At 41.0% G+C, this 24,284-nt stretch overlaps 1 protein-coding gene across 6 annotated transcripts in view; it reads left to right on the forward strand.

Moving 5' to 3' along the window:
* Positions 1–6,277: 6,277 nt before the first annotated feature.
* The window catches only part of LOC103181252 (disks large homolog 1), a 198,152-nt gene continuing 180,145 nt past the window's right edge, over positions 6,278–24,284 (forward strand). For all 6 annotated transcript variants that reach the window (XM_042339091.1, XM_007897864.2, XM_042339089.1 and 3 more), the window contains exons 1-3: positions 6,278–7,013; positions 7,473–7,604; positions 18,241–18,404. In XM_042339091.1, coding sequence (XP_042195025.1) covers positions 6,995–7,013; positions 7,473–7,604; positions 18,241–18,404 — 315 coding nt within the window. In that variant the 5' untranslated portion in view covers positions 6,278–6,994. The remainder of the gene's footprint in view (positions 7,014–7,472; positions 7,605–18,240; positions 18,405–24,284) is intronic.

Below are 24,284 nucleotides of genomic sequence, written 5' to 3' on the forward strand. Positions count from 1 at the left end.
TCTGCACTAAGCTAACAACAATTTGCACTTTTATAGTGACTTTCAACTAGAGTTAAAGTCTGAGAGGGAGTCTGAACTGGGAGAGAGATTGGGGTAGGTAGGGAGGAGCTGCCTGAAGGTGTAATCAAAGAGGTAAATCTTTAGACAGTTTTTGAAAGTAGAGAGGGCGGGGATGAGTCAGAAGGATGTTAGAAAAAGGTTTCAGAGGGTGTGAGCAAAGTGGCTGGAAGCTCGCCAGTTTATGATAGGGTGGAAAGCATGAAGCAAGCCAAAGTTGGTGGAGTCAAGGGAGTAGCCTGGGAAGTAGAATCATAGGAGATCATAGTCACAGGGTAGAACCAGGCCGTGGAAGAAATTGAAGTCAAGGACAAGGATCTTAAACTTAATCCATTGGTGTTAGGGAGTCAGTGCTGCCATATGGACCCAGGTTGTGAATAAAATAACCACTAACGGAGTACAAGAGCTTATTTATATTTAAATGTAGCCATTGAATAATGCACAGGAATATGTAACAGGCCAAATAGAGTGAGGTTCATTCCAGGGAGAATGTATTTCATCCAGTATGGCAGGGTGGCTCAAATTAATCTCAATAATTACAAGGAAGCAATATCTACCTAATCAGTCCCAGCAGCTTGAATTGAGACAGTAAATATAGTAGATGCAGTTGAAAGGGAAAGAAAACCAAGGTTATGACACACGAGTTATGATTTGCTTGCTAACTGAAAAATTAGAAGTGAAAATTAGTAACCCTCTCCAGCACATACTTTTTTTATGCATCCCTATTAAATCAGCATTTAATAGAAATTTTCAAACTTCTTTCTGTTTCTCCATTCCTCAGCCAAGAGGGGTTAACAGCTAACATTGTTCTGCAATTTTTTTATGAGTGACTTTATCAAACTCCAATATATATTTAATGACATAGGTTAAAAGAGGATGCAGTGACACTAAAATATGGCTCTGGTATATCTGCAAGACATGATTTATCCTTTCTTAATCTTTAGTATAATTAATCACGTTCACTTGAGATTACTGACCATGAACCAGGTTCTTTATTCAGTCTTTATTTTGTCTACGAGTTAACAACTTTCTGGAAAAGCTTGTCTTTTGTCTAACAAAAGACATGTATTTGCAAAAGTCCTGTTTCAGTGCAATGTGTTGCAGTGCAAGTATTACCTATCTGTGCTTTCTAATAGAAACTGTCTGTAGGAATTATAGTGTTCATTGGCAAAGTATTTGTCAAGATTCAGTTGTTAATAAAACTCTGATTGTGTGCAACTTTTATTCTTTTTTTAGAAAAAAAAGCATCCTGTAACATTCAACGTTAATGGATTTTTTTTGTTACTTGGATGTCACTTTTTTTGTTCATTCAACTTTTTACCAATATTCTCCCCCATGCTGACTTCTATTGGGTGGAGTTTCACAGAAGTAAGCTGTGTCCTGGTATCTCACCCGAGTGTCCATTCAGCAGGCTATTGTACTTTATGGGGTCAATTCACTTTACAGTATATTCTGTGAAGCGCTTAGAGATGTCTCGAAGACGTGATAAGGCGCTCTATCAAATGCAAGGATTATTATTATTATTATTATTACCTTAGCCATTCTTGACCATGTCCTCATCTTATATCCACCAAGCATAACTCGATAGCGATCAAGAGAATGCACCATGGCTAATTTGCAACTCTTTATCCCATGGGTTGCAGAGATCATTTATGTGACTTATATTCTACCTTATGAAGATGATACTTTTCCACAGACTAAGATTGAGTCTTAAATTCCATAACCTTCTAGTCTATGGCTTAGTACTGTGCAACTCAGTATCTTTTTAGGTAATTGGGGAGTTCTTGCTATTATAATTGTAATAATAATCCTTGCATTTGATATAGCGCCTTATCATACCTTCGAAACGTCTCAAAGCGCTTCACAGAATATACTGTAAAGTGAATTGACTGTACACTTTGTGGGCGAAACGCGGCAGCCAACTTTGCAGAGCAGTGTCCCACTCTAATAGGGTACATTCACTTGTTCTGTGGTATCCAAGAGTCTCTTCCTCTGATTTTCTGGAGAACAAAGGAGAAAGAACATTCCTGAAACTCAACATGCTGCGTATAGAGGCTCAAAGACAGTAAGTCTTCTGAAGGTCACAGGTGAAGGGAAGTGTCCCGCTGGTCATAATATGAATAGTACAGCTTTAGGACAGCAAAAATCTCATAAACAAAATAAAAGGGCAAGCATACAAGATCGACCAGATTTCCCCTCCATGGAGTTTTCGGGCACCTCTATTTAATATATATAAATGATCCAGACTTGTACTACTTTTCTATGTTACAGTTTCTCTGAACAGCCACATGGAATGGATTGTGGTGAGGCAGGAGAGGTTCTGCATTCCAATGAATGCAGGTCCTCTCATTAATCTGTTCAATGCTGTGCAGCTGTCATACACGTCATCATCACTAGTACTGCAGGCAACACACGTCCACATAAAGTATTTCAGATTGAGAAGCATTACCCGGCCTATCAACTAACATCGAGCTTTGTGTAAAGAGTAAAGGACACAGAAGGTTTTGCAGAATCTCTATTGTTTTGACCTTTACATGCCCTGTTTGTGGATTATTTTAACAGTTGTAATTTCTCCGAGTGCAGTTTATTTTACTTAACTCCTTCAGACCTGATTTATTCCTGTAACAATGTTATATGTCACACGTGTAGTTTATGTATGCCAGCAATGGCCCACAAACAGCAACAAAATGAGACTTTTTTTTAATGTGGACGAAGGGGGAATATTTGTAGCACACTGGGAGAATTTAATGTTCTTCCAAATATATTAGTGCCATGGAATCATCTCAATAATAATAATCCTCGCATTTGAAAAAGTGCCATATCACTTCTTTGAGACGTCTCAAAGCACTTCACAGAATATACTGTAAAGTGAATTGACTATTTTTGTGGGTGAAATGCGGCAGCCAATTGCGTACAGCAGTGTCCCACAAAGAGTCGTGGATTGAGTGGACAAATTATTATTTTCTTTAAATATTTCTTGAAGGAATTATTACCCCCGGAAACGCGATCCGCCAATCGACTAACAACCTGGTTTCCTACGTAAACAGAGGCGCGTGGAGTAAGGAAACTTGCCTAAGGTTTTGCCCTGCCTGGGAATCGAATCCAGGTCCTCTCGCTTGCCAGGTGAGTGCTCTAGCCAATACTTTACAGGCCTCAACCACCAGAATTAGATAGAAGGACCACGTCTGAACGTCTCATTGGAAGCCCGGCACTCCTAATTATGCTGCAATTCTTCGCTGCATTCGAGTGTTGAGACATTTATTTTGAAATGCACGTTATGCGTACAGCTGGCGCGAAACGGTGCCGATCACCGCACCTTCAAGAATATAATAATATAATAATAAAATAATAATAATAAACCTGCAACCAGCTGCGCCTCACATCACATCACATCTCAGACAGGTACAGTAATGCATCTGAGCAATGTTCCTGGATGCCTCATGGCGAGACTGCTCAATTCAAACCAGGAATTGCGCATCAGGTCGTGGATTCCCTCCCCCCCCACCCCATCCTCCCACCCCCCCCCCCACCCCATCCTCCCCCACCCCCCCCCCCACCCCATCCTCCCACCCCCCCCACCCCATTCTCCCCCACTCCCCCCACCCCATCCTCCCCCACCCCCCCACCCCATCCTCCCACCCCATTCTCCCCCACCCACCCCATCCTCCCCCACACCCCCCCCACCCTCCCACACCCCCCCCACACCCCATCCTCCCACCCCCCCCACCCCATCCTCCCACACACCCCACCCCATCCTCCCACACCCCCCCCACCCCATCCTCCCACACCCCACCCCATCCTCCCACACCCTCCCACACCCCCCCCACCCCATCCTCCCACCCCCCCCCCACCCCATCCTCCCACACCCCCCCCCACCCCATCCTCCCACACCCCCCCCACACCCCATCCTCCCACACCCCCCCCCACCCCATCCTCCCACACCCCCCCACCCCATCCTCCCACACCCCCCCCCACCCCATCCTCCCACACCCCCAACCCATCCTCCCACACCCCCCAACCCATCCTCCCACACACACCCCCCCCCCCCCCCCCCACCCTTTGAACAACACGTAGAGAGCTAAACACCTCCCTTGTCCTTCCATCGATCATCCGAACGAGACGCAAATAGGAAGGGGGTGCGATGGCAACCATCTGGTCTTTGCTTTGCTGCCCCCCCCACCTCCTGCTTCCGTCGTTCACAGCTGCGAGCAGATTGATTTTCAACCCCGGATCGGGGGGGCAATAAAAGTGTCTCGTAACACAATGTGCTGAGGATCCACAGCCGTGTAACTGTACCCACGTATTGGGATGAGTCGTACGTACGAAGCAGCAGCGAACAGATGAGAGAGTGCGTGTCGTGATGTGCAACAGTGCAGACAGACAGACAGACAGACACAGACAGACAGACAGACACAGACAGACAGACAGACTGACAGCTGTAAGAATGGTATCCACAATCGGACAAAATATTTTACAGATGGATTCCCTCGGATTACGCTGCAACAGGGCCATTTTCAATTAAAAAAAAACTGCGTGCGTTTCCTTTGCAGGGATTTGTCGTCAGTTTTGAGTTGCAAAACACCTGAGCCAAAAAACAGGCAAAAACAGGCGATCTGCACACAAAACACAAGCAATTTCGTTGTTTCGTTTTGCACAACGTACAGGTTTGCTCCCCCTTTGACGGTGTGCACTCGGGTTCTCCGCGATCGCAAAAGATGACAGACTTTTTCCGCAGATTATTTCGCTTTCGTTCTGATGATTTGCTTTCGGTCCGTCTCCTCCTTTTATTTCAGGGATCGTAGGACTGATTTGAGAAATGAATCGGCGGGAGAGAGGGGGAGAGGGGGAGAGGGGGACACACACACACACACACACGATTTTTTCCAAACGTGCACAAAACTTCTGGCGAGTTTGCATTCGTTATACGTTGTCTTCGGAAAAAAAAGAAAGAAAAAGTTAACGTTGCATTATTGCACATTTTTGTTTGGGGGAAACCCACGTCCTTGTTATGGCAGAACTAAAGGAAAGAAACGTACAGCAGACGACGTGCACTGCCAACGAACAGAAAGAAATCAGTTTCGACCCAGTTTTTGCAACTCTTGTGTTATATATTTTTAAAAAAAACACACACAAAAAAAAAAGCATTGATTGATTGATTGATTGATTGATTGAAGCCGGAATAGAAATAAAAAAAGAGAGAAAAAAACTTTTAAAAAAATGTTTGCATTCCTCTTGACGTATGAACTCTATAAAAGCAAGTGGTAGGGCAGGAAAACGCTTCCCAGTCTGGGAACTCGACGTGTTGCCCTGTGTATATTTGTGGCATAACACAGGGAGAGAGAGAGAGAGAGAGAGGGTGGGTGGGTGAAGGGGGGGGGGGGTCGCAGTGAGAAGTTAGAAGGAAAGGAGGAGGGAGGGGGGAATAAATCAATCAATCAATCAAATAAATAAATGGTGTGGGTATTGAGTGAGACAGAGCACTAACCCCCCCCCACCCACCCACCCCCTGCAGCAAGTGGACACAAGGGATCATTTCCTTCCTTTAAACTTCACAGCTCTCCCCCACACCCCCCCCCCACCACCCCTCCACCTCGGCCCCGCCCCCTCCACCTCGGCCCCGCCCCCTCCACCTCGGCCACGCCCCCTCCACCTCGGCCCCGCCCCCTCCACCTCGACCCCGCCCCCTCGCTCCCTGCTGGAAGCTCACTCCCGATTGGCCGGCCGGCCGGTCACGTGGCCCGTATCCAGGGGCCCGGTCGCCATTTTGGTGGAAAGTTTGGAATTTGGGAGCCGCCGCCGCCGAGAGAGAGAGAGAGAGAGAGACACAGACAGACAGACAGACGGACGGGGACAGGAGGCCGAGTAAAGTTTGTGGGTGGCGAGGTCGGGCCGCAGGACTGCCTTACGGCGTCGCCACACGTTCCCACCTGGTGGAGGGAGAGAGGAGGGGGCCTTTTTTTTTCTTTTAATTCCCCCCCCACCCTCCCCACCACTCCTCCCTCTTCCCTCCCCCCCCTCCTCTCTCCCTCCACCCCCCCCCTCCTCCTCCTCCTCCCTCCACGTCTGTGTAAAGGGCGCTGGGTGTCGGCGTCTTGACAATCTGTGCGGGGGAGGGAGTGAGTGGGGAGGGAGGGAGACGGAGGGAGTGGGACTGGGGACTCCCCCCAGGAGCGACTGAACCTCAGCCGCACTCGGGCTGGTGCAGGGGGCGGGTGGGAGAGGCCGGACAGGGGCTTTGAGCCCGGGTTGGGTTGGGTTGGGGGGGGGTCAGTCAGTCAGTGCTCCTGATCGGGACAAACTCCTAAATTAAGTCACCTTCAGGAGAGGTGGACAGAGAAGGAAGGAGGGAGGGAGGGAGAGAGCGAGGCTGGGGGGGTGGGGGCTGTTACCCCTGGAGAGGGGTACGCAGGCTGGGGTAGTGCTGACCCGGGGGCTGCAGAGGACAGTTTAACCCGAGACAGAGGTAAACTGCAAGTCACTTCACAGAGCCAAGAGAAACCGTCTGGGACCGTCTCTCCCGAGAGCTCTCGGGAACGCGAGGAGTTCACCTTGAGAGAACTTGAGATTGAGACAGAGCGAAGGAGAAAGGGGGGAGAGAAAAACCAGGACGGACCAGCATTCAAAGCAAAACCTTGCACACCACCACCCTCGGAGGGGAAGAGGATAACCTGCTTACTCTGTGGCTGACTCTTTTTTTTGGTTGGGAAAAAAAATTAGGGGAACGAATCCTACCAGAAGTTCTGACAATAATTCTCACCCTCTTTGAAAGGATCTTTCGTGAAGGCAATGAACTAACCATTCACTGTGTGTGTGTGTGTGTGTGTCTCCCCCCCCGAGAGAAGGAAGAATCAACTTTGTTTGAAAGGAAAACACTTCTCAGAACTTCTCTGACTAAGGGAAATTACAGACCTGTAGGGCAAAATCTCCCACCAGAAGAATGCCAGTCCGAAAGCAAGGTGAGTGTGGGGGGGTGGAAACTTCTGCAGCTTTTTAACTCTTTCCTTTTAACTGGTACCTATTTTATTCAGAATGACTGATTTGACCTGACAGGCATATGAATGCATAAAGTATTTAAGGAACGCCTAGATTGCATGTTTAAAAACCGATTGCGTTTCGTACTTTACCCAACTGAATTATGTTTTGCGAGTCGAAAGTGATTCGGTGCTGCTGGAGCGCAAGAATGCTTTGTGTTGGTTTAAATTCGAGTTGGTTTAAACGCTGGAGACGGGCTACATACATACATACATCTCTTTCTCCCATAACTTGCGAGTCTGTAATTCCGTTTGGTGCCTTAAACCCGTGAGATGCTCGTGTGTTTTTTTTGCATTAGGTTCGTGTTGATTTTAATTGTAAACCGTGCCACCCTTTTTGCCCACACCCTGCCTCTCTCTCTCTCTCTTCGCTTCGTTTCTCAGATGCTCAGCGAGCTCTGCAGCTCCTGGAGGATTACCGTACCAAACTCGGCAAGACCGAGGACCGCCAGCTCCGCATATCTATCGAGAGGGTTATCAATATTTTCCAGAGCAACCTCTTCCAGGCTTTAATAGGTACGTGTGTGCATATCTTTCAAGAATGTTCTCAATTTAACTCGCACTCGTCTAGGATTTATGGCGCCACCACTTCAGGGAGAAGGATTAAAAGGTTTCCTTGTATCTCTGGGCAGCTTTGTTGGCTTTTTCACCTTGAAGCATTTTTGTCTACTTCAAAACCGTTAATTTTTAACGACCCTGAGCATCCTGCAGCGCAGGCAACAAACGATTTCCGATGGTACGAGCCACTTGTTGCTTAACGATTCTGCTTGTGAACTGCAGGGAATAAAGGAGGAATAGTCAAACTATAAATTAAATATATAACACAGATTTTAATCATTAAAATCTCTGGAGTTTAGAATGACCGTACAAACAGAATTGTAATATTAACGTTTTGTGGTTAATATTTCCGATATCAGTGTCTATTCTCTGGAGTTAAACTGTGACAAGGAAACTCGAGGGGAGGGCAGTGAGTTAATCTAAATAAGTCACGTTATGAACTTGAACCTTTTGCTGCACTTGTATCCAGTATTTAAATGGGGTACAGGTACATGAAATGTTAAACCAAGGTCCTCCTGCTTTTCAGGTCGATGTTAAAGAACCCATAGCACTTCTGTTGAAAAGAGAAGGGAGTTTCTCCTGATCTGGCCAACAATCTTCCAGAGAAAAAAAATAGGCCATTTACTTCATGGCTGTTTGTAGGTCATTGTGTGCAAATTGGCTGCTGCATTCACCTACAAATCCACATAAAAGTTATGAGTCTTTTGGATGACATAAGGACAACTTAAGGCGGTGTATCAAATGGAAGAATTATGTTAGAAGAGTTGCTTAAAAACTGTGATATCACTTTTTTCTCAAAATCCAAAGAAAGTTCCTTAAACATGTCCCACATTGCTCTTGTTCCCTAAAATAATAAAATGAATGGTTAGGGGAGTTTATCAGTGAATTAACCTACTTTTCTATACTGCACCGGATGTCCCAGTTTAGTCATTTGACCTCTACTGCTACGTAGAATATGTAATGGGCAAAATGTTGTAATTAATGCAACTCATATTTGCAATGCAATTTAATGGGTCTTAAGAACTGAGTGGGATTTTATTTTAATGATATACTATATATATACACATTTATAATTCCAGTCAGATTCCTTTTGTTTGAACTGAAATGTAAATAAAAAAAGTTCATGTGATGACTAATAGAGATTGCATTGAACAACATCAATTTCTCAAAATACACCCTCGTGGGGCAAAACCGGAAGCTAACCTTTCAATATAAGTAGGTAGTAATTTATTAAAGTGTTTCCATCTAACAGAAGTCTAAGTAAGCAGTTGACATTACTTTTTCCCTATAAACCTAATTTTAGGCACAGAAATTCCTATTTTTGACTTTTTGTGGTTTTGCACTTCCTTTGAAGTGGTTACCTTCTGAACCACAGAATTGGTTTGGAACATGCTTTGAACCTGCTTTCTGGGAAGGTTTAAGTTACAATAACTAAGGATGTGATTTTTGGGGAGGCTGTGGAACCAAATTGCAGTGCAGTGGCCACTAATTTCTGAAATGGTTTGGTCAACCAAAGCACTTTAATGCATCCCTTTGATGGTGTTGTGCTAACTTGCACTGCAGATTGGAAAATCAATGTGCAAATTCCCTCCTCAGATTATGCGTTTTCTCTGGATTCCTCCAGATCACGAGGTGTGGCCAGATTCTGTGCTAAATGAGGATGGAGTATCTTGCTTAGAGGAAAATAAATTGGCATTTTATTCTCAAAATTGCATGCTAGAGTTAGTTTCTGGCTCTCCATGTGGTGTCCTTGACATGAGTGAAGATTTCCACAAAAGCTTTTTCCTTCATCTAAAATCCAAGATGAAATGCCAGAAGAAGGAGCTATATATGGGAAGAAAATGTATGCAAAACATTTTTTCCTGATTTAGTGTCTATATGGAAGCAATATTTTAAGACTTTTTTGATAAAATAATTCTGATTATATAACTAATCCTTACATTTGATATAGTGCCATTCACATCAGGGGGACAGCTCAAAGTGATTTACAGGATATATTGTAAAATGCAATGACTATTTTGCAGGCAAATCAATTTTGTGTTTGTAATTTTCCATCCAAGGGATGTGAGGAACAAACTTAACAGTAGTATTCAATACAGGTATAGGTTGAAATAAAAAAATTGAAACATGGTGTGCCTGTCTGGTTTGGGAGAACTGGAAATTTGTATCAGGGTAGCAAATGGCTACTATAACAAGTACTTCCTGGTGTATAAATTTGATGATGTGCCCATCAGGATTATGTTGAGTTTATGTTGCCCTAACCTGTACTGTAGGCATTCTTTGAAGGGTTGATAGCAGTTGACGCTCAATTGTTGAAGCTGTTACTGTTGGGATTGTTTTCAACTATTACAGTACTCGTTCTACTGGATGGGTTCTTGTTTAAACTGCCTTAAAATGACGCTTGCATAACCATAAGTAAAGCTTTTTATTTTTCAAAATGTGAATCAGTTTTCTAGACTTAACTGCTAAATTAAGTGATAGTTCTGTTATCCATTTAACTATTAGGATGGATAAGGGAATTGGAATTTTCCAGAATTGCAATGTTTCAGATCCTCACAAATTTTGCTCTTGAAGTTTAATGGAGTAGACTTCTGAAACTTTTGACCAAGGGTTTTAGGAACTGTACATCTTGGAATATCAGAGGAATACAGGAAATGTTCAGCATATGAGAAGTGTTCTTGTTATGCATGTTGCTTATAATAAATTGGTTACTTCAATCCATGACTGTTTGTGGGACACTGCTGTGTGCAATTGGCTGCTGCGTTTCGCCCACAAATATACAGTCAATTCACTTTACAGTATAGCGCTTTGAGACGTCTAGAAGACGTGAAAAGCGCTATATCAAATGCTATTATGATTATTATGCTTACACTCTGAATTTTTTGTAAGTATTTAAAACTTCTAGTTCAATTTTTTAATATTGTATCAATTTTTGTAGAACATTTTAGAAATCCTAAATGTTGGAATATTCCTACCAGCTGGTAAGCATGTGGAGAGAATTTGGGGTGCAGGCATCGAAAGAGATGATGTGAATGTTTAGCTGCTAATTCCCAATACTTAGGGGCAAACTTTTCTTTCTTTTATTTGTCTCTCTCTCTCCCCCCCCCCCCAATTATGTGTTCTATTTCTGATGCGATTACAGGTACCTATGCCTTTCTAACTAGAACTTTAGAATCTGTATTTAAAAAAAACTACAATGGTTTCATCCTGATGGGAAGCTGCCCATAATAATTTCCACTGTCCAAGATTTGGAGTTTGTGGTGGAACAGTGTATTCGAATATCTTAATTTGTGGAAAACATTGAAAACAATATACTGCACATCTGGGCCACTGCAAAGATTGTGTGATTTCCCCCCACAGGATGGATGGTATTTCCTCCTCTGAGACTGCGACTAGGTAGAATTTCTTGGTGTGTAGCAACGTACATCGCATTGAAAGAACACAATATATTTGTGTGACAACAGACTAAATTAGAATGAGAGCTGAAATGTAACTTGAATATATTAAGAAATGCTGAAAATATAGCTGTCATCAAATATCTCTATTGCGCAAACTAATTGAAATTGAATGCAATCTTAGAGCTTTTTCCACTTTTTCCAGAGTTTCTTTTGCAACTGATTAAAGTGGACTGAGAACTGAACTGTAGATCTTGTAAAAACTTGATAATATCTATTTTTGTTCTGTGTTGTCACTAAGCTGTGTCTTAATTAATTGCAAAACAGTAGAGCAAATAACAGGGTTCAGATGACATCAGAGTGTTAGTTCAACCCACTGAGGCCCTTAATTGAATCCATGCTTTACATTTACTGAGTTACCTATAATAAAACTGTTCATTTTCTTTGCGTTGTTTCTTACCACTGTATTATGGTGTTGCATTTTCATTTCTGTATGCTGCATGATGTAGGATCTGCAGGTATGTTGACTTTTGACTTGCATTACCAAGTTATTCATAGTGGGAATGGGAGAAATTCAACTTGTAAATTACTATTGCCCAAATTAAATTAGCATTCTAACTGAAAAATATTTGGTCAGATGTTGGGCTAGATGACCCCCATTACTGTAGTGTATTTTTCTTGGAAATTGCAAAGTTGATTATTGCTTGTTAATGACACTAAAATGTTGAATTTGATCCCCAGAGTTTCTGTATCTATCTTAGTGTATCTTGATGTTCTAGAACTTGTAGACTTGGCTGTGGTATTACTAGATTTTGGACTAAATAATTAGTAAATTCTTAAATTGCATATCAAGAATACCCTTTTCCGTAATGATTATGACCTTTTGGCCTTTGTAAATAAAAAGTAAAAACCTTGTTTCGCCATGCTGCTCTCATTTGCCTTATTTCAAAATATTATTAAACTGTTGGATGTGCAATAGTTGTTCCATTTGAACAGTATTAATATTGCGTTTTGGTAAAGTTATTGCGAATTGCACTTTAAAACAAAATTACAGCCAAAGTCATCTCTTTTAAATGAATACATGTTTTCCTTTTGTATAAATTACTTCAAAATATAGTATACATTTCTATTTGATAGTAAAGAAATCTTACTGCCAAATTGTTTTGCCGTACATTTCTGTTTTTATATCTAGAGTAAAATTTGTTAACAGGTTATAACAGTCTAGCAACAATTTTCCATCAATGTGACTACATAATTACGCTTAGAGTAATTTTGTGCTATAAAGTGTGTATAGTGTGCAGTGCCTGAAGACATGAAACCAGTTAGGGGAAAAGAACATTTTTTTTGTTGGTTTGCTTACCAATAACATGCAGTGAAATTGCATATTGCTGCATTCAAGTCACGTGGTTTGTTCATTGTTACTTGCTCTTGATGTCTGTTGTAATACCTGTTGCACATTCTGAAAATTATCTCTTGAGCTCCACATATCAAATGTCAATCCATTCGATTGAATTTTAAGGAAAACCAGTTTTGGTTTGGATCATGTTGATAAGCTTATGGTTCACTAAAATAAAATTGTGGGATTGTACAACAGGCAATGTTGGATAGATTCCTTGTTTACTATAACCACAACAACAAAATTGCATTTATATCATGTCTTCCACATCAGGTGTCCCAAGGGCCTGGACGGTTAAGGGTTTGCACGTTAGCTGGGGGTTGGAATCGAGGGGTGGAGGGCAGAGGAGGAGGGAGGGTAGCTAGAAGTACAGTCAAAGAGAAAAGTCTTGGGACTGGAAGGAGGCAAGGGAGGGGACGAGGTGGAGGGATTCCAATGTGAATGGTAGGGTGGACAGGGTGGGGGACATGAAGCAGGCCAGTGATCGGGGAGCAGAGGGTGCAGACAGGTTTGTATAGTGTTAATAGTTAGCAGCGAGACCAAAAGTGAGGATGAGAATTTTAAACTCTATCCTCTGAATGATAGGGAGTCAGTGGCGCTGAGCCAGGATGGGAGTGATGGATTCACAGATCTTGGTACAGTAGGACACGAGCTGCAGGGTTCTGAATAATCTGCAGCTTGTGGAGGGAAGAGTTGGGAAGTCTGACGAGCAGGGAGTTTGCGTAGTCAAGCCTGGACTTGATGAATGTGTGAATAAGGGTCTCAGCGTTCTGAGGAGAGAGGCAGTGGTGAAGTTGGTCAATATTGCGGAGGTGGGGTAAGGCCGAACGAGTAATGACACAAATGTGCGGTTTAAATGATAGTTGAGCATCGAACAGGACACCAAGGTTCCGTATTGGCTCTGAGGTGGAGAGTGCAGAAAAGAAAACAGAAAAGTGCACTCTATCTGACTGGTTCCAAAGTTTTTTTTCAAAAAAGTAGTGAAGATGCAAACTATCTAAGAAGAAAATACCAAAAGAAAGAATGGGTAGAAAAATTATGGGGGTGGTGTGGGGTGATGTTCGTAAATGATCAAGTTGCAACAAATGTTATTAAAGTTTCAATTGCTTGAAAGCATTTTATACATGTTTTGGATAAATTTTCAGGGTTGCTCAGACAGACATATTTAATTGTTTTCACTATTGTAACATCCCTGGGATTATTGCTAACTAATGTACATCATAAATACACATTGAATTTGGTGGTGCTCTATATAAATTTGAATAAAGTGCCCATCCTAGAACTAGCAATCGGGAGCAGAGCTTATTTGAGAATGAAGATCTGTAGCGGCAAGCAATTGCAAAGAGCATAAATATACTTTGTGAATGACTGATTCCTGTTTATCTCTCTCTTTCTCCCTGCCTTATTTCCATTCACTTCTCGTTTACAATCCTCTGTCTATGCCCATCTGACTCCCTGTGGAATTTTTCATTCTCTGTACCCTCTTTATTACTCTCATCAGTCTTACTCTGTGAGCTTTTACCTGTATTGAATTCTCGCTTGCTTTCTGTTTCCAGTCTCTTCTCTCACACTTTTAATTCTTTCCCACTGAGTCTTGCACTCTTATCTTAGTATTCCCTGTATCTTGTGTAACATTCCTTTACTTCTTACCCAGTACTATCACTGCCTCATTTTTCACGTATCTTCCTCTCCTGCATGGCTCTTCCGTCGTGCTCTCAACTTGTTCCCTTTCTTTCCTCTCCTCCAATATCTGAAAAGTGTGTGTGGACCTAGATGCTGGGCTTGGCATATGGCATGCTGCCGCTTGCTTTGGAGTATATAGTTGTAGCTCTTAACTGCAGTAGTGAATCTGACTTTTGTTGTAGCTCTCTGCGTATCATTTTTGAAGCTGGGGGAATTAATAACTTCAAAAGAGAACCACAGTTCAAACCCAGAAAAAAACAGGAAGCTTTGTGTGCGAGTTCTCGGCGCAGCGAACATGTGTGTGCACTGGAATGTAATATTGGACCAGTTGCAAAACTGTTCTTTTGTTAAGCTTAATTATCTAGTGAACCAGTGCTAATTTTCAATGTAGTTAAACATTTGTAGCATGCTTCTGTTTTCTGAACATTTACCAGCATTCAGCTTTGTACCACACCCTGCGCATACAGTTTTAGATAGATATTACACAAACTTTGAGGCTCATCGTGGGATGATGATACCTTGTTTCCACATTGATCTGATGGGAGCCCTTTCAATCTATTTGCTACTTGATGGGTTTGTCACCTTAGATAATGCTTTGACAGTTATAAAAACCTAGTGACTTCTTGGTTTTCATCAAGTGTATTTGATGTCAGCCTAACTGTTGAAATTTTGTGTAAGTGCAGTCATCTGCAGAGTGCATGCTCCAGGCTGCATCTATTACTGCCTTGTAGCAAAAGTGTGCACTCATTTGGTCATCAATTGGGCTAAGAGAAAAATGCTGTCACAATTTTCCCGTGGAATCCGCTATCAACAGCAAAAAAGTTACTTTACTTCAGAAAGATTGGACAATCTTTGTTAATCCTTACTGTAATGCTAAGTGTATTAACTAGATTACGTTGAAGGGGTGGGGAGATTCTCTTATTGGAAGAGTGAAGAGGTTATTTGCTTCCCTCAGAAGATGAAATGCCATCTAAAACTGTCGTATTACAAGTGTTGGGCTCAATGAGCTAAACAGCCCTTAATGTCTCTTGGGCTATAAATGCGACTTGCACTGAGTGCAGATGGCAGTGTAGCAAATAACTGATGCTGCAAAAGTGAGGCTCCACTTTGAACTTCTAAAATGTATTCTGGTGTCATTTCAAACAAGTTAACACTATACTCCACGCTATCTCCTTCCTAGGGACTACCTGCTGTACCTTGAACCACTACTATACAATTGGGTTGGTACATCAATTCAAATACCTGGTCAAATAATAGATATATTTAAATTTAGTACCTTTCACGTTGGGAAATGTCCAAAGACATCCCAAGCAATTGACACTGCTACTGCTGGCTGTTGTGTACAGCTATCATAAAGTATGCATGGCAAACCCATTGTTGTTTGAATAAGTCCTGTTTGAATGCAATGTGCTGTGACTCGTGCACATAGACCATGGATAATTTCAAGATCGTCCGTTAGCTCGATTTCAGGATCCTCTCACTCGTTTTATGCCTTCTCACTTCCCTACCTATCTGATTTACTTACCCCCTCTGCTCCACTATTGGTGGCCGTGCCTTCAGCCTCTTTGCTCTCCCTTAATCCCTCCGCATTGTCCCCAGTTTCAAATCCTGCCTAAAGACCTTCCTTTTTGATTGTGCTTACGGTCACATACTCCCTCCCTCTCCCCCTGGCTCCATCAGATCCCACCACTGTCAAGCGCCCCGGGACGTTCCCCTCGCTATATAAATGCAAGTTGTTGTTGTATAATTGTTTTCCTTGTTTGATTATTTCTATCATAATTGAGGGATTGGGGTGAGTGGTCATCCAATACTGTCATGTACACTCTTCATTTGGTGCTTGAATAAGATTGTTTTTTTCATCCTGTGAACAAAAATTTTAATTATTCTCCTTTCCAAATTTAATGCCCTGTACGCTGGATTTTCAAGTTTGCTGCCAAACCTCTCTGGACACAAATTAAAGACCCTGTTTAAGTAAAGATATTAAAATATTCTAATTTTCTATAATGTACAATACAAACTACACCTGTTGAGCACTGTCCACCAGTTTTGTTAGATGTAACTGATTTTGACACTGTAATCACTTCCTGCATAATTTTATCATATTTGTAACAAAGCAAAATTGCCAACTTTCCAGTTGTGCAATTCTATTTTCTAGGTGTTTTTACGTCTGGGAAAATAATTTTGATATTCTAGTTAGTTACAGTAGTTGTCTGAAGACATTACTGTTGGATTCTTGAACCGATTTTCTTTGTTATAAATGTTGATAAATGTTATTAGAGAAATAGTAGTGCACAAAGTGAGCTCAGGACTAAATTAAAGAATCAAATGTATTTAAACCAATATGTTTTAATATAATTTTTTTTAAGAGGATGAGCCTGTGGAGGAAGCACTTTTATCTTTGAGGTTAAATTTAGCTATTGGACCTTAGATTTATTTTCTTAAACTGTAATCTGAAGTGTAACTTCAGAAAATTAAGATGTTGAATTTAATATAGTGCAAAAATATTTTGTGGTTTAAGTACCACTTGAGCTGCCTATTTATATCCTACTGAGGTCACTGACACAGGTATGATTTTTTACATTACATTCTGAAAATTAACTCTAATCTTAGCAAACCTTGTTCTAAATGAATGATATGTTTCTTTGGCTTGAAGTGGCTCCAAAATGGTGGTTTCTACCACCTCCGGAGTCCAGTCGTCAGAATCTTAATACTATTTATTGTAGCCAGCTGCTGTGTGGGGACAAATAATTTGAGTTATTTATTCTGGATTGCAAACACTGCTGTGTTGTAGGTGTCTGCGGAGGTGGCGGTTGTATGCTTTTCTGATTCTGGTTGGAACTTCAGAATGTCTTGCCTGGGTGGGTATTCTGGCCCATGTGTGCATCTAATTGACCAAGAGTAACAAATTATATTTGTAAAGTGCCTTTCATATCAGGACTAAGAGAGCTGTGAGGGCATAATCATACCTGAACTGCTGGCAATGTGGCACAGGATGTATTTTTCTTCCTCCTTTTGTTTCTCTCTTCATTCTCATCTCTTTCCTTTCAGCAAATCCATCTTGAAAGGTTTAATAAAAAAATGTGTGTATGCACATATTTGTTTACTCGTATTGTCTGGCACTTGTTGACTAAGATAGTTTTTTAATGACCACTTGGCTGAAGTACCAGAGATGTACCTCAATATGAGCTGATACCTTGGGAGGGAAAAAGATTGTAAAGGTATTAATGAAACCTAATGTATTTTCACTCTCTTTAATGGTATACCAAGGCTTATCAGGTTTACTTATGGTTATTTAGCTGATTAATAGCCGGCATCTATGGAATACTCTATAGTTCTTAGAATAGAAGCTTGAATTCAAAGTACATTATTTAAAAAAAAACATTTTTTAAGTCAGCCAGTTGTCTAACCTGCAGAAAACCATCTTCTTGTTTAAGAGTATCCACATTAAACAAAATACCATGCATCACGCTTATACATGGAAATTTTGGAGATTTACTGGAAATGGAATGCACACTCTCTTGGCAAGAGGGATGCATCTTGTTTACCCAATTCCAGAGAATATTTGGCACAAGTTGGCAAGAGCCAAGGCTTGGGGACTCCATAGAGTGTGTGTTTGGGTACTGCTGGAATCTAACCAGCTGAAACTGCATGGCTTGCCATTTGAAGCATAGGCAGGCAGGCTTTCCTGCTGCTTGTCCAGTTATAACCACTCTACCCATTACGGCTTTGGCTTGCAGGTTAACAGAAGCAGAGTGGGAAGAGTCCCTGCCCCCAGTACTAGTTTGCCCCTCCCAAGACCTATTAGTGAACCAGGATCATTGGGCCATCATCAATAGTGCCCTGGAGTACTGCAGACCTGCCAGGCTGAGGGACCACTACCAAGACCACCACAGAGAGTTGGCTGAATTCTGACATTCTGTTGCCAAAGATGTCATCTTGGAGGCAGTTCAGCTCCAAGTAGACTCTGCTCTCACCCCCTGAGGATAGTCACTAGCTGGTCAAAAATGTTTTTCACTTTATTTGAAAAAAAATGGACCTGGCACAAGGGTTTAAATTTGATTTTACAATATTTTCATCCCAACTTGATTGTGAATCTTAAATACATGTTCTTGTTTTCCAGATATTCAGGAGTTTTACGAGGTGTCATTACTAGACAATCAACCAGTTCTTACTCAAAAGACAACCGGCATTGTCCCAGCAGTTCGTAACTGGGATATTTCCAGTCTTCCGAGCACAACAGTCACATCGGACGCTCTTACCAGCAGCGTTAGCCCTAGTATAGAGGTAAGAACAAAGTGTGAATATCACAACTATAGGCATGTATGCGCTTTAAAATAGAACCAGTCTAATTCTCTCTTAGGTTTTGATAATGTAGTCTTGTTGGCCTTAGCATGTTTTTGTAAGTAATATGACTCGATTCCATTGCTGGGTGGATGTTTTTCAATCCCTTTCAATAAATGTTAATAAATCAAATTTGAGCTGCACTTTTCAATAACCCCATTATTATGATTTAGAATAGAAAATACCTTGCCTGTAGGGAAAATCTTGCTGCTTTATAAATTCTAAACCACTTAAATTAATGCACATGTAGTTTTCCTGAGTCTTTTCAATGACATTGGCCAAAAAATGACCAACAAACCAATAGTAATGGTGAGATGCATTATCAGTAAAAAGGTTGCCGTAATACAGGAATAAATGATTCTTAGAAATTACCTTTTGTTTGCAAAATTGTCTTCCAAAACGCCTTCCATGGATTCCACGTAATGTATTTTGAGACAATGCTGGAAAATCTCAACTTTAAACTACTGAAGAGCTAAGAATTAGCTGCCAGAAAGGTAATGGTGACAGTGCCCTGGTAGCACTCTCTTTATTACTCAGAGTAATTATGTTCTACATTAAATGGTTGATCAACGGGATTAACCGGATCTAAACTAGTGTGTGCTCTGACCTGAGCCTGGTACACATGTATTCAAATGTTGAAGACCGCAGCCACCAAACTACATACGAAAAGCACAACTGGCAACGCTCGCCTTGAATTTTACTCCTCATGGCAAGTTATTAAATTGCTATCAACTTTCAGAACTTAATTTCTACACTTATACAAATGGCCTCCAATAAATTTGAAATGGTTTGGATCAACTCTGAGCTAAACCTTTTAAAGAATATCTCAATGCTAGGGTAACTTGAGATGAGCACACAGTTTGAATAAACTTCACAGAATATTGTCATGAAATGTTTATTTTCCATAATAAAATGCTCTACTATCAGAAATGCTTTAATAAAGTAAAACTCTTCAATTTTCTTTATCATCGTTCATTCAAATAAATGCTCACATCATGCATCATTCGCTGGACAAGAAGATGGATCAGTGATTTGCTTTGAGACCTAGAGCTGGTTGCTAGTAGGTGTGTTGAATCGGTTTGGAATATTTATTTTTTCCAGACCCTATGGGAAGTACATGGTTTCTTCTGGTCACCATCCTTTGGGGTAGCTTGTGGACTGTATATGATCCCCACAGCATGAGATTTACCCATTGTGCTTCAGTATCATTTTAAATAAACACAAAAGAATCATTGAAGCAGATTACCTTAATGGAGGGAGAGTCTGAGTGATCCGAGGATAGCCTTCCAATTTCAGGATGAAATTGCATCCAGCACTTTACTGTGACCTTTTACAATCCTCCTTAATAGAGAATGTACCTAATGGGAGTTGGTGACCGCTTATCCTTGTCTGGTGAAATACTGCTCAGCCACAGTCCTTTCTGCCCACTTGGTATATTTTGTTTTGTATCTAATTGGGCCCAATGTCTTCAGTGTATACCTAATGCTATGAAGGACAGTGATCCTGAAGTTTGGAGATGACTGAATGGATGACTCTGGACATTTTTCTATAATTTTTCTCCCTTTACTTTCCCAAAGGTAGTATTTCACCATCTTTCAAGTCTGGTCAGAAAGTGTAATTGTGCTATTTGAATGTGATCTTTCAGTGGTTGCGCAGCAATATCTTCATCAGTGTGTTCATATCTTTGTTGTAAACTTCAAATAAAATGGGGTGGGGATGGGATGTGAAAATGTAACACCAAAGGCATGTGTCTAAGATTGACTGATATTTTTGAAACCTGAATGGCAACACTTATGATTCTGAAAACTCAGATGAATTGGAGATCTTTTAGTGGTAAATGGAGCATATTGAGTTTGCTCTCTCTCCTTTACCAGATGAAATCTATGGCTGCTATTTTGCAACTTACTGCCACACTGAGTGTCCAATTGTTTATTTTAAACAACGTTGTAGTTTTTTAAAATTGAATTGGAAAGTATAACTTCCCTTACCCCTTATTTAGGTTATGACTACACACTGTTCTTCTAGCAAGTGGAGTGAGCCAATGTTGATGTAATGATGGCTGTTTTGCTCTCTATATATTATTTTCTATAAAGCCTCAATTCAGAACCTCTTCCAATTGGTCCCAATGAGACGGAACGCTTATGAGTTGAATTGCAAACCATGCATTTGAATGCAGCCCAGCAACCAAAAGACATTCTTAAAGTTGGGGGCTACAATATGTGCATCTGTAGTGGCTTTATACACTGTACTTTACATTTAAAGTACATTGATGCGCACCCATTGATGGAAAACATTTCCGGAATTATCTCAACTCGCCCTCCCCACCTTTAAAGCCTACCTTAGACTATTTTTGTTGGTGCTTTTAGTCAACTTTCTCTTTTCCCCCTGCCCCCCATCATTTTCCTCCGCTCTCCCTACCCCCTTTGGGCTCTAAGTCACTTCTGTGAAGCACCTTGAGATACTCTCTTGATATGAAAGGCACTATATATATGTAAAATTGTTGTTTGATAGAGCTAGACACAATTCAAATGCAATATAAATGAAAGCTAACACAGTAAATCTAGTACAAATGAAAATTGCCCCAAACAATGTGACAACTTAATATGTAAACTAGGCTTATCTGTAGTTTCAAGAACATGTGAGATACATTATATGAAGGTTCTAAACGCTGATATGGACTGTTAGATATCAGTATGTACTAGTGGTAGTGAGGGCTGTAATTTGATTAATTAACACAGGTGCTGATGATCCAATTTTTTAAATTAAAAGCGGGAAATGCTGCAGTTGTTGCTAAGGCAGATTTTCGCATTGTTTGCCTTGAAAGATTTAGCTGATTCATTGTGAGACTGTCTAATTTGGAAGAATTGGCAGTATAGTCATTTTTTTGTAGGTATGCTTTAAAAGACTATTGAGCATATTGTTGTACTGATGTGACTTGTGTAAGTGACCTTCTTGCTAATACAAATTGTTTGAATAAAATCTGGAGGTGTTTCTTTGCAATACAAGATATCTACAAGATTGTGTTTGTGGAGGCAGATGAGTTGGAGCCTTAGTTTCTCATTCTATCAGAGCAGCATTACTTGCTTAGTATAGCTGTTCTGTGATCCCTCTGATGCATTCCACTTTTTTGTATTGTAAGAAAATGCAATGGCAGTTATTTATAAATACATTCTATTTGCCAGTTTGTTTTTAACTGGAAACAGAAGTCGCTGGGAACACTCAGCAGGTCAGGCAGCATCTGTAAAGAAAGGAAAGTGAGTCAAGGTTTCGGGTCCACGAACATTCGTTAGAACTGGGGCATATTGGTAGGGAGAGGCTTTTAAGGGCTAACAGAAGGGGGAGGCAGGCAAGGAAGGCAAATGAGAAAATGGGGTAGAGGGCAGGGGATGATTAGTTAAAGAGGTGTTAATGATGTAAAACAAGGGGGGGGGATTGCAACAAAGCAGGGGAATAGAGGTGTTAATACTGCAGAACAAAAGGATGAGGGTGGGGAAACGAATTGCAACAAAAGTTTGTGTTTTTAGCTAGTTAGCCGAGTCACTAGGAATGATGTTGAATTTCACGTGCTTGTAAGAATGCATACAAGACATCAGAAGGCTAACTAAACGCTGAGTTGATAATTTGCTTAGCTGTGTTTGCATTGGTGGTGTAACACTACATAACTTTTGGTTAATGTATTTGCATGTTCTGGATAGAGCAACTGGACTACTGGAGCCTTAGTTTCTCATTCTATCAGAGCAACATTACTTGCTTAGTATTGATTAAAATGTCTCACCATGAAGTTTATACTAGTAATGAAAATGTCTCTGCTGAAGACTTTTCTTTTCGACCGCGCCTTTGGTCACCTTCCCCCCTACCCCTGGCTTGGTCCCGGGATCTGTTACTGTAAAGCGCTCTGAGACGCCGTCCGGTGTGGAGGGCGCTATATAAGTCCAAGTTGCTGTTGTTGAAATAATAATCCTTGAGCTTTGGTACAAAGATTTTCATTGTTTTTGCTTATGCCCTGTGTTACGGTTTCTCCCCAAATCTTATTATTTTCCCCCATTTACACCTGCTTTCAAGACTAATTTACCCTGTTCGTGAAGAGTAGACTCTTTTCACTTCTTCCCTGCCATACCCATGATATTCATATTGAAATCGTGTTTTCAAGCTTCCTGAAGTATTTAGTTAGCTGCAATGTTGTTTGCCTTTGATTTATATGTGGTGAGGTACGTTGCTTGCCTCCCTCAGTTTACTCTTTCATGCAATCTGCATTCCTTTGCAACCCAAATTTTGTATCCCCTAACCACATTTCTCTACTTCTTGCTTAAGCCTTGATAGTGTTCTAAACTTGCCAGCTTTGGCCTACTTGTGTTCTCAAAATAATTGCATCAAAATGAGGTGGTGAAGGATGGTGGTGCGTCACAGTAACTATTTAATTTTAGTAACTTGACTTGAGTCCTTAGCCTCCTTGAAGTCCCGCCTCAAGACCTTCCCCTTCGACCATGCCATCGGCTACCTTCCCCCCCCGACCCCAGCTTGGGTCTGAACTACTGTATACTGTCCAGCGCCTTGGGACGTCCTCCCGACGTGAAAGGCGCTATAGAAATGTGTTGCTGTTGAGTGATTACGCCAATGATTCCTACAGGCAGATAAACATTCCTATCGGCATTTTTTTTTACTCCACAGTAATTCTCTTGAGTTTTTTAATCAGGAGACTCAAATGATCAGAGCAATACTAAATTAAGAAGGCCATGTTAGTGCCTGACATTTCATCCAAGTTTTTACATATATTAATACAAATTGGTGGCATTGCAGAAGGTAAATCAGTACATTTAACATTTACAACACAATTTACATTTATATAACACCTTTAATTTTGGGAAGTTGCCTTCAAGAGCTGACCACTGTACCGGGGCACCCCAACTGGGGAGTTGGAGCCAAAGAGAGTGAGAGAGGCAGGAAAGATGACCAAAGGCATAGTCAAAGAGATGTCTTAAGTAATACATTAGAGCGTAGTGCATTATTATCAGGAGCAAAAAAAGTTTGGAAAAGCGATTAAAATTTTCTATTCTTTTTAAATGTACTTAATATTGGTTTGTTTTTTGCTCCATGAAATTATTGATAAATTGAAGCTAAACTCTTGACTTGGACAGATTCTCCAAAGTGCAACTTTCCCTATTCCTCACTCTCAAAAATGGCATATGCAGTATCTGGCCAATGTTCCTCTGTCAGATCCTGTCAACATCCAAAACCTTGCAATGTGAAGAGCTGCGAATGTGACCTTAACCTGGTTAGAGTCACTTAAATATTTCTTTAATCGCAGTGTGATGTAGGTGGATGCTATTTATTTTCTGTGGCGGGTATCACGATGAACATGGAGTGTTGTTCTGTGCAGTTGATGTGTGTGCTGGCTATCAGAAAATAACCCATTCAGATTTGCCTATTGCAGTAATTTTTTCTCTGTTACCTCCTAATTAATTTTGTTTTTGCATTGATAATTCTGCCCGACAAGCTGAAATAATCTATATCCTAGGTTGATGTGGAAGATAGTAATGAGATCTGGGAAATACTGGAATAATGTTCAATTCTTGCTATTTTCAGGAAGTTAAAACCTTAGAAACTAAAGATTGCAAATTACTAAAAGTTGAAAGCTGCATGATCAGTTACAATGGTTTATTTTATTGTGATATGCAGCCAGGTCAAAAAGGTTTGAAAACTGAAAACGTTTTAAACACTGCTGGAATGTTCCATCGAGTGTTGCCAGCCATCAATATTCCCTCTTACTTCACGCCGCTTAGAAGATACTTCATTCAACCATATTAATTATCTGCTTTTTTAAAA

The sequence above is a fragment of the Callorhinchus milii genome, unplaced genomic scaffold (genome assembly GCF_018977255.1).
Source record: "Callorhinchus milii isolate IMCB2004 unplaced genomic scaffold, IMCB_Cmil_1.0 Scaffold11, whole genome shotgun sequence".
Classification (NCBI taxonomy): Eukaryota; Metazoa; Chordata; class Chondrichthyes; order Chimaeriformes; family Callorhinchidae; genus Callorhinchus; species Callorhinchus milii.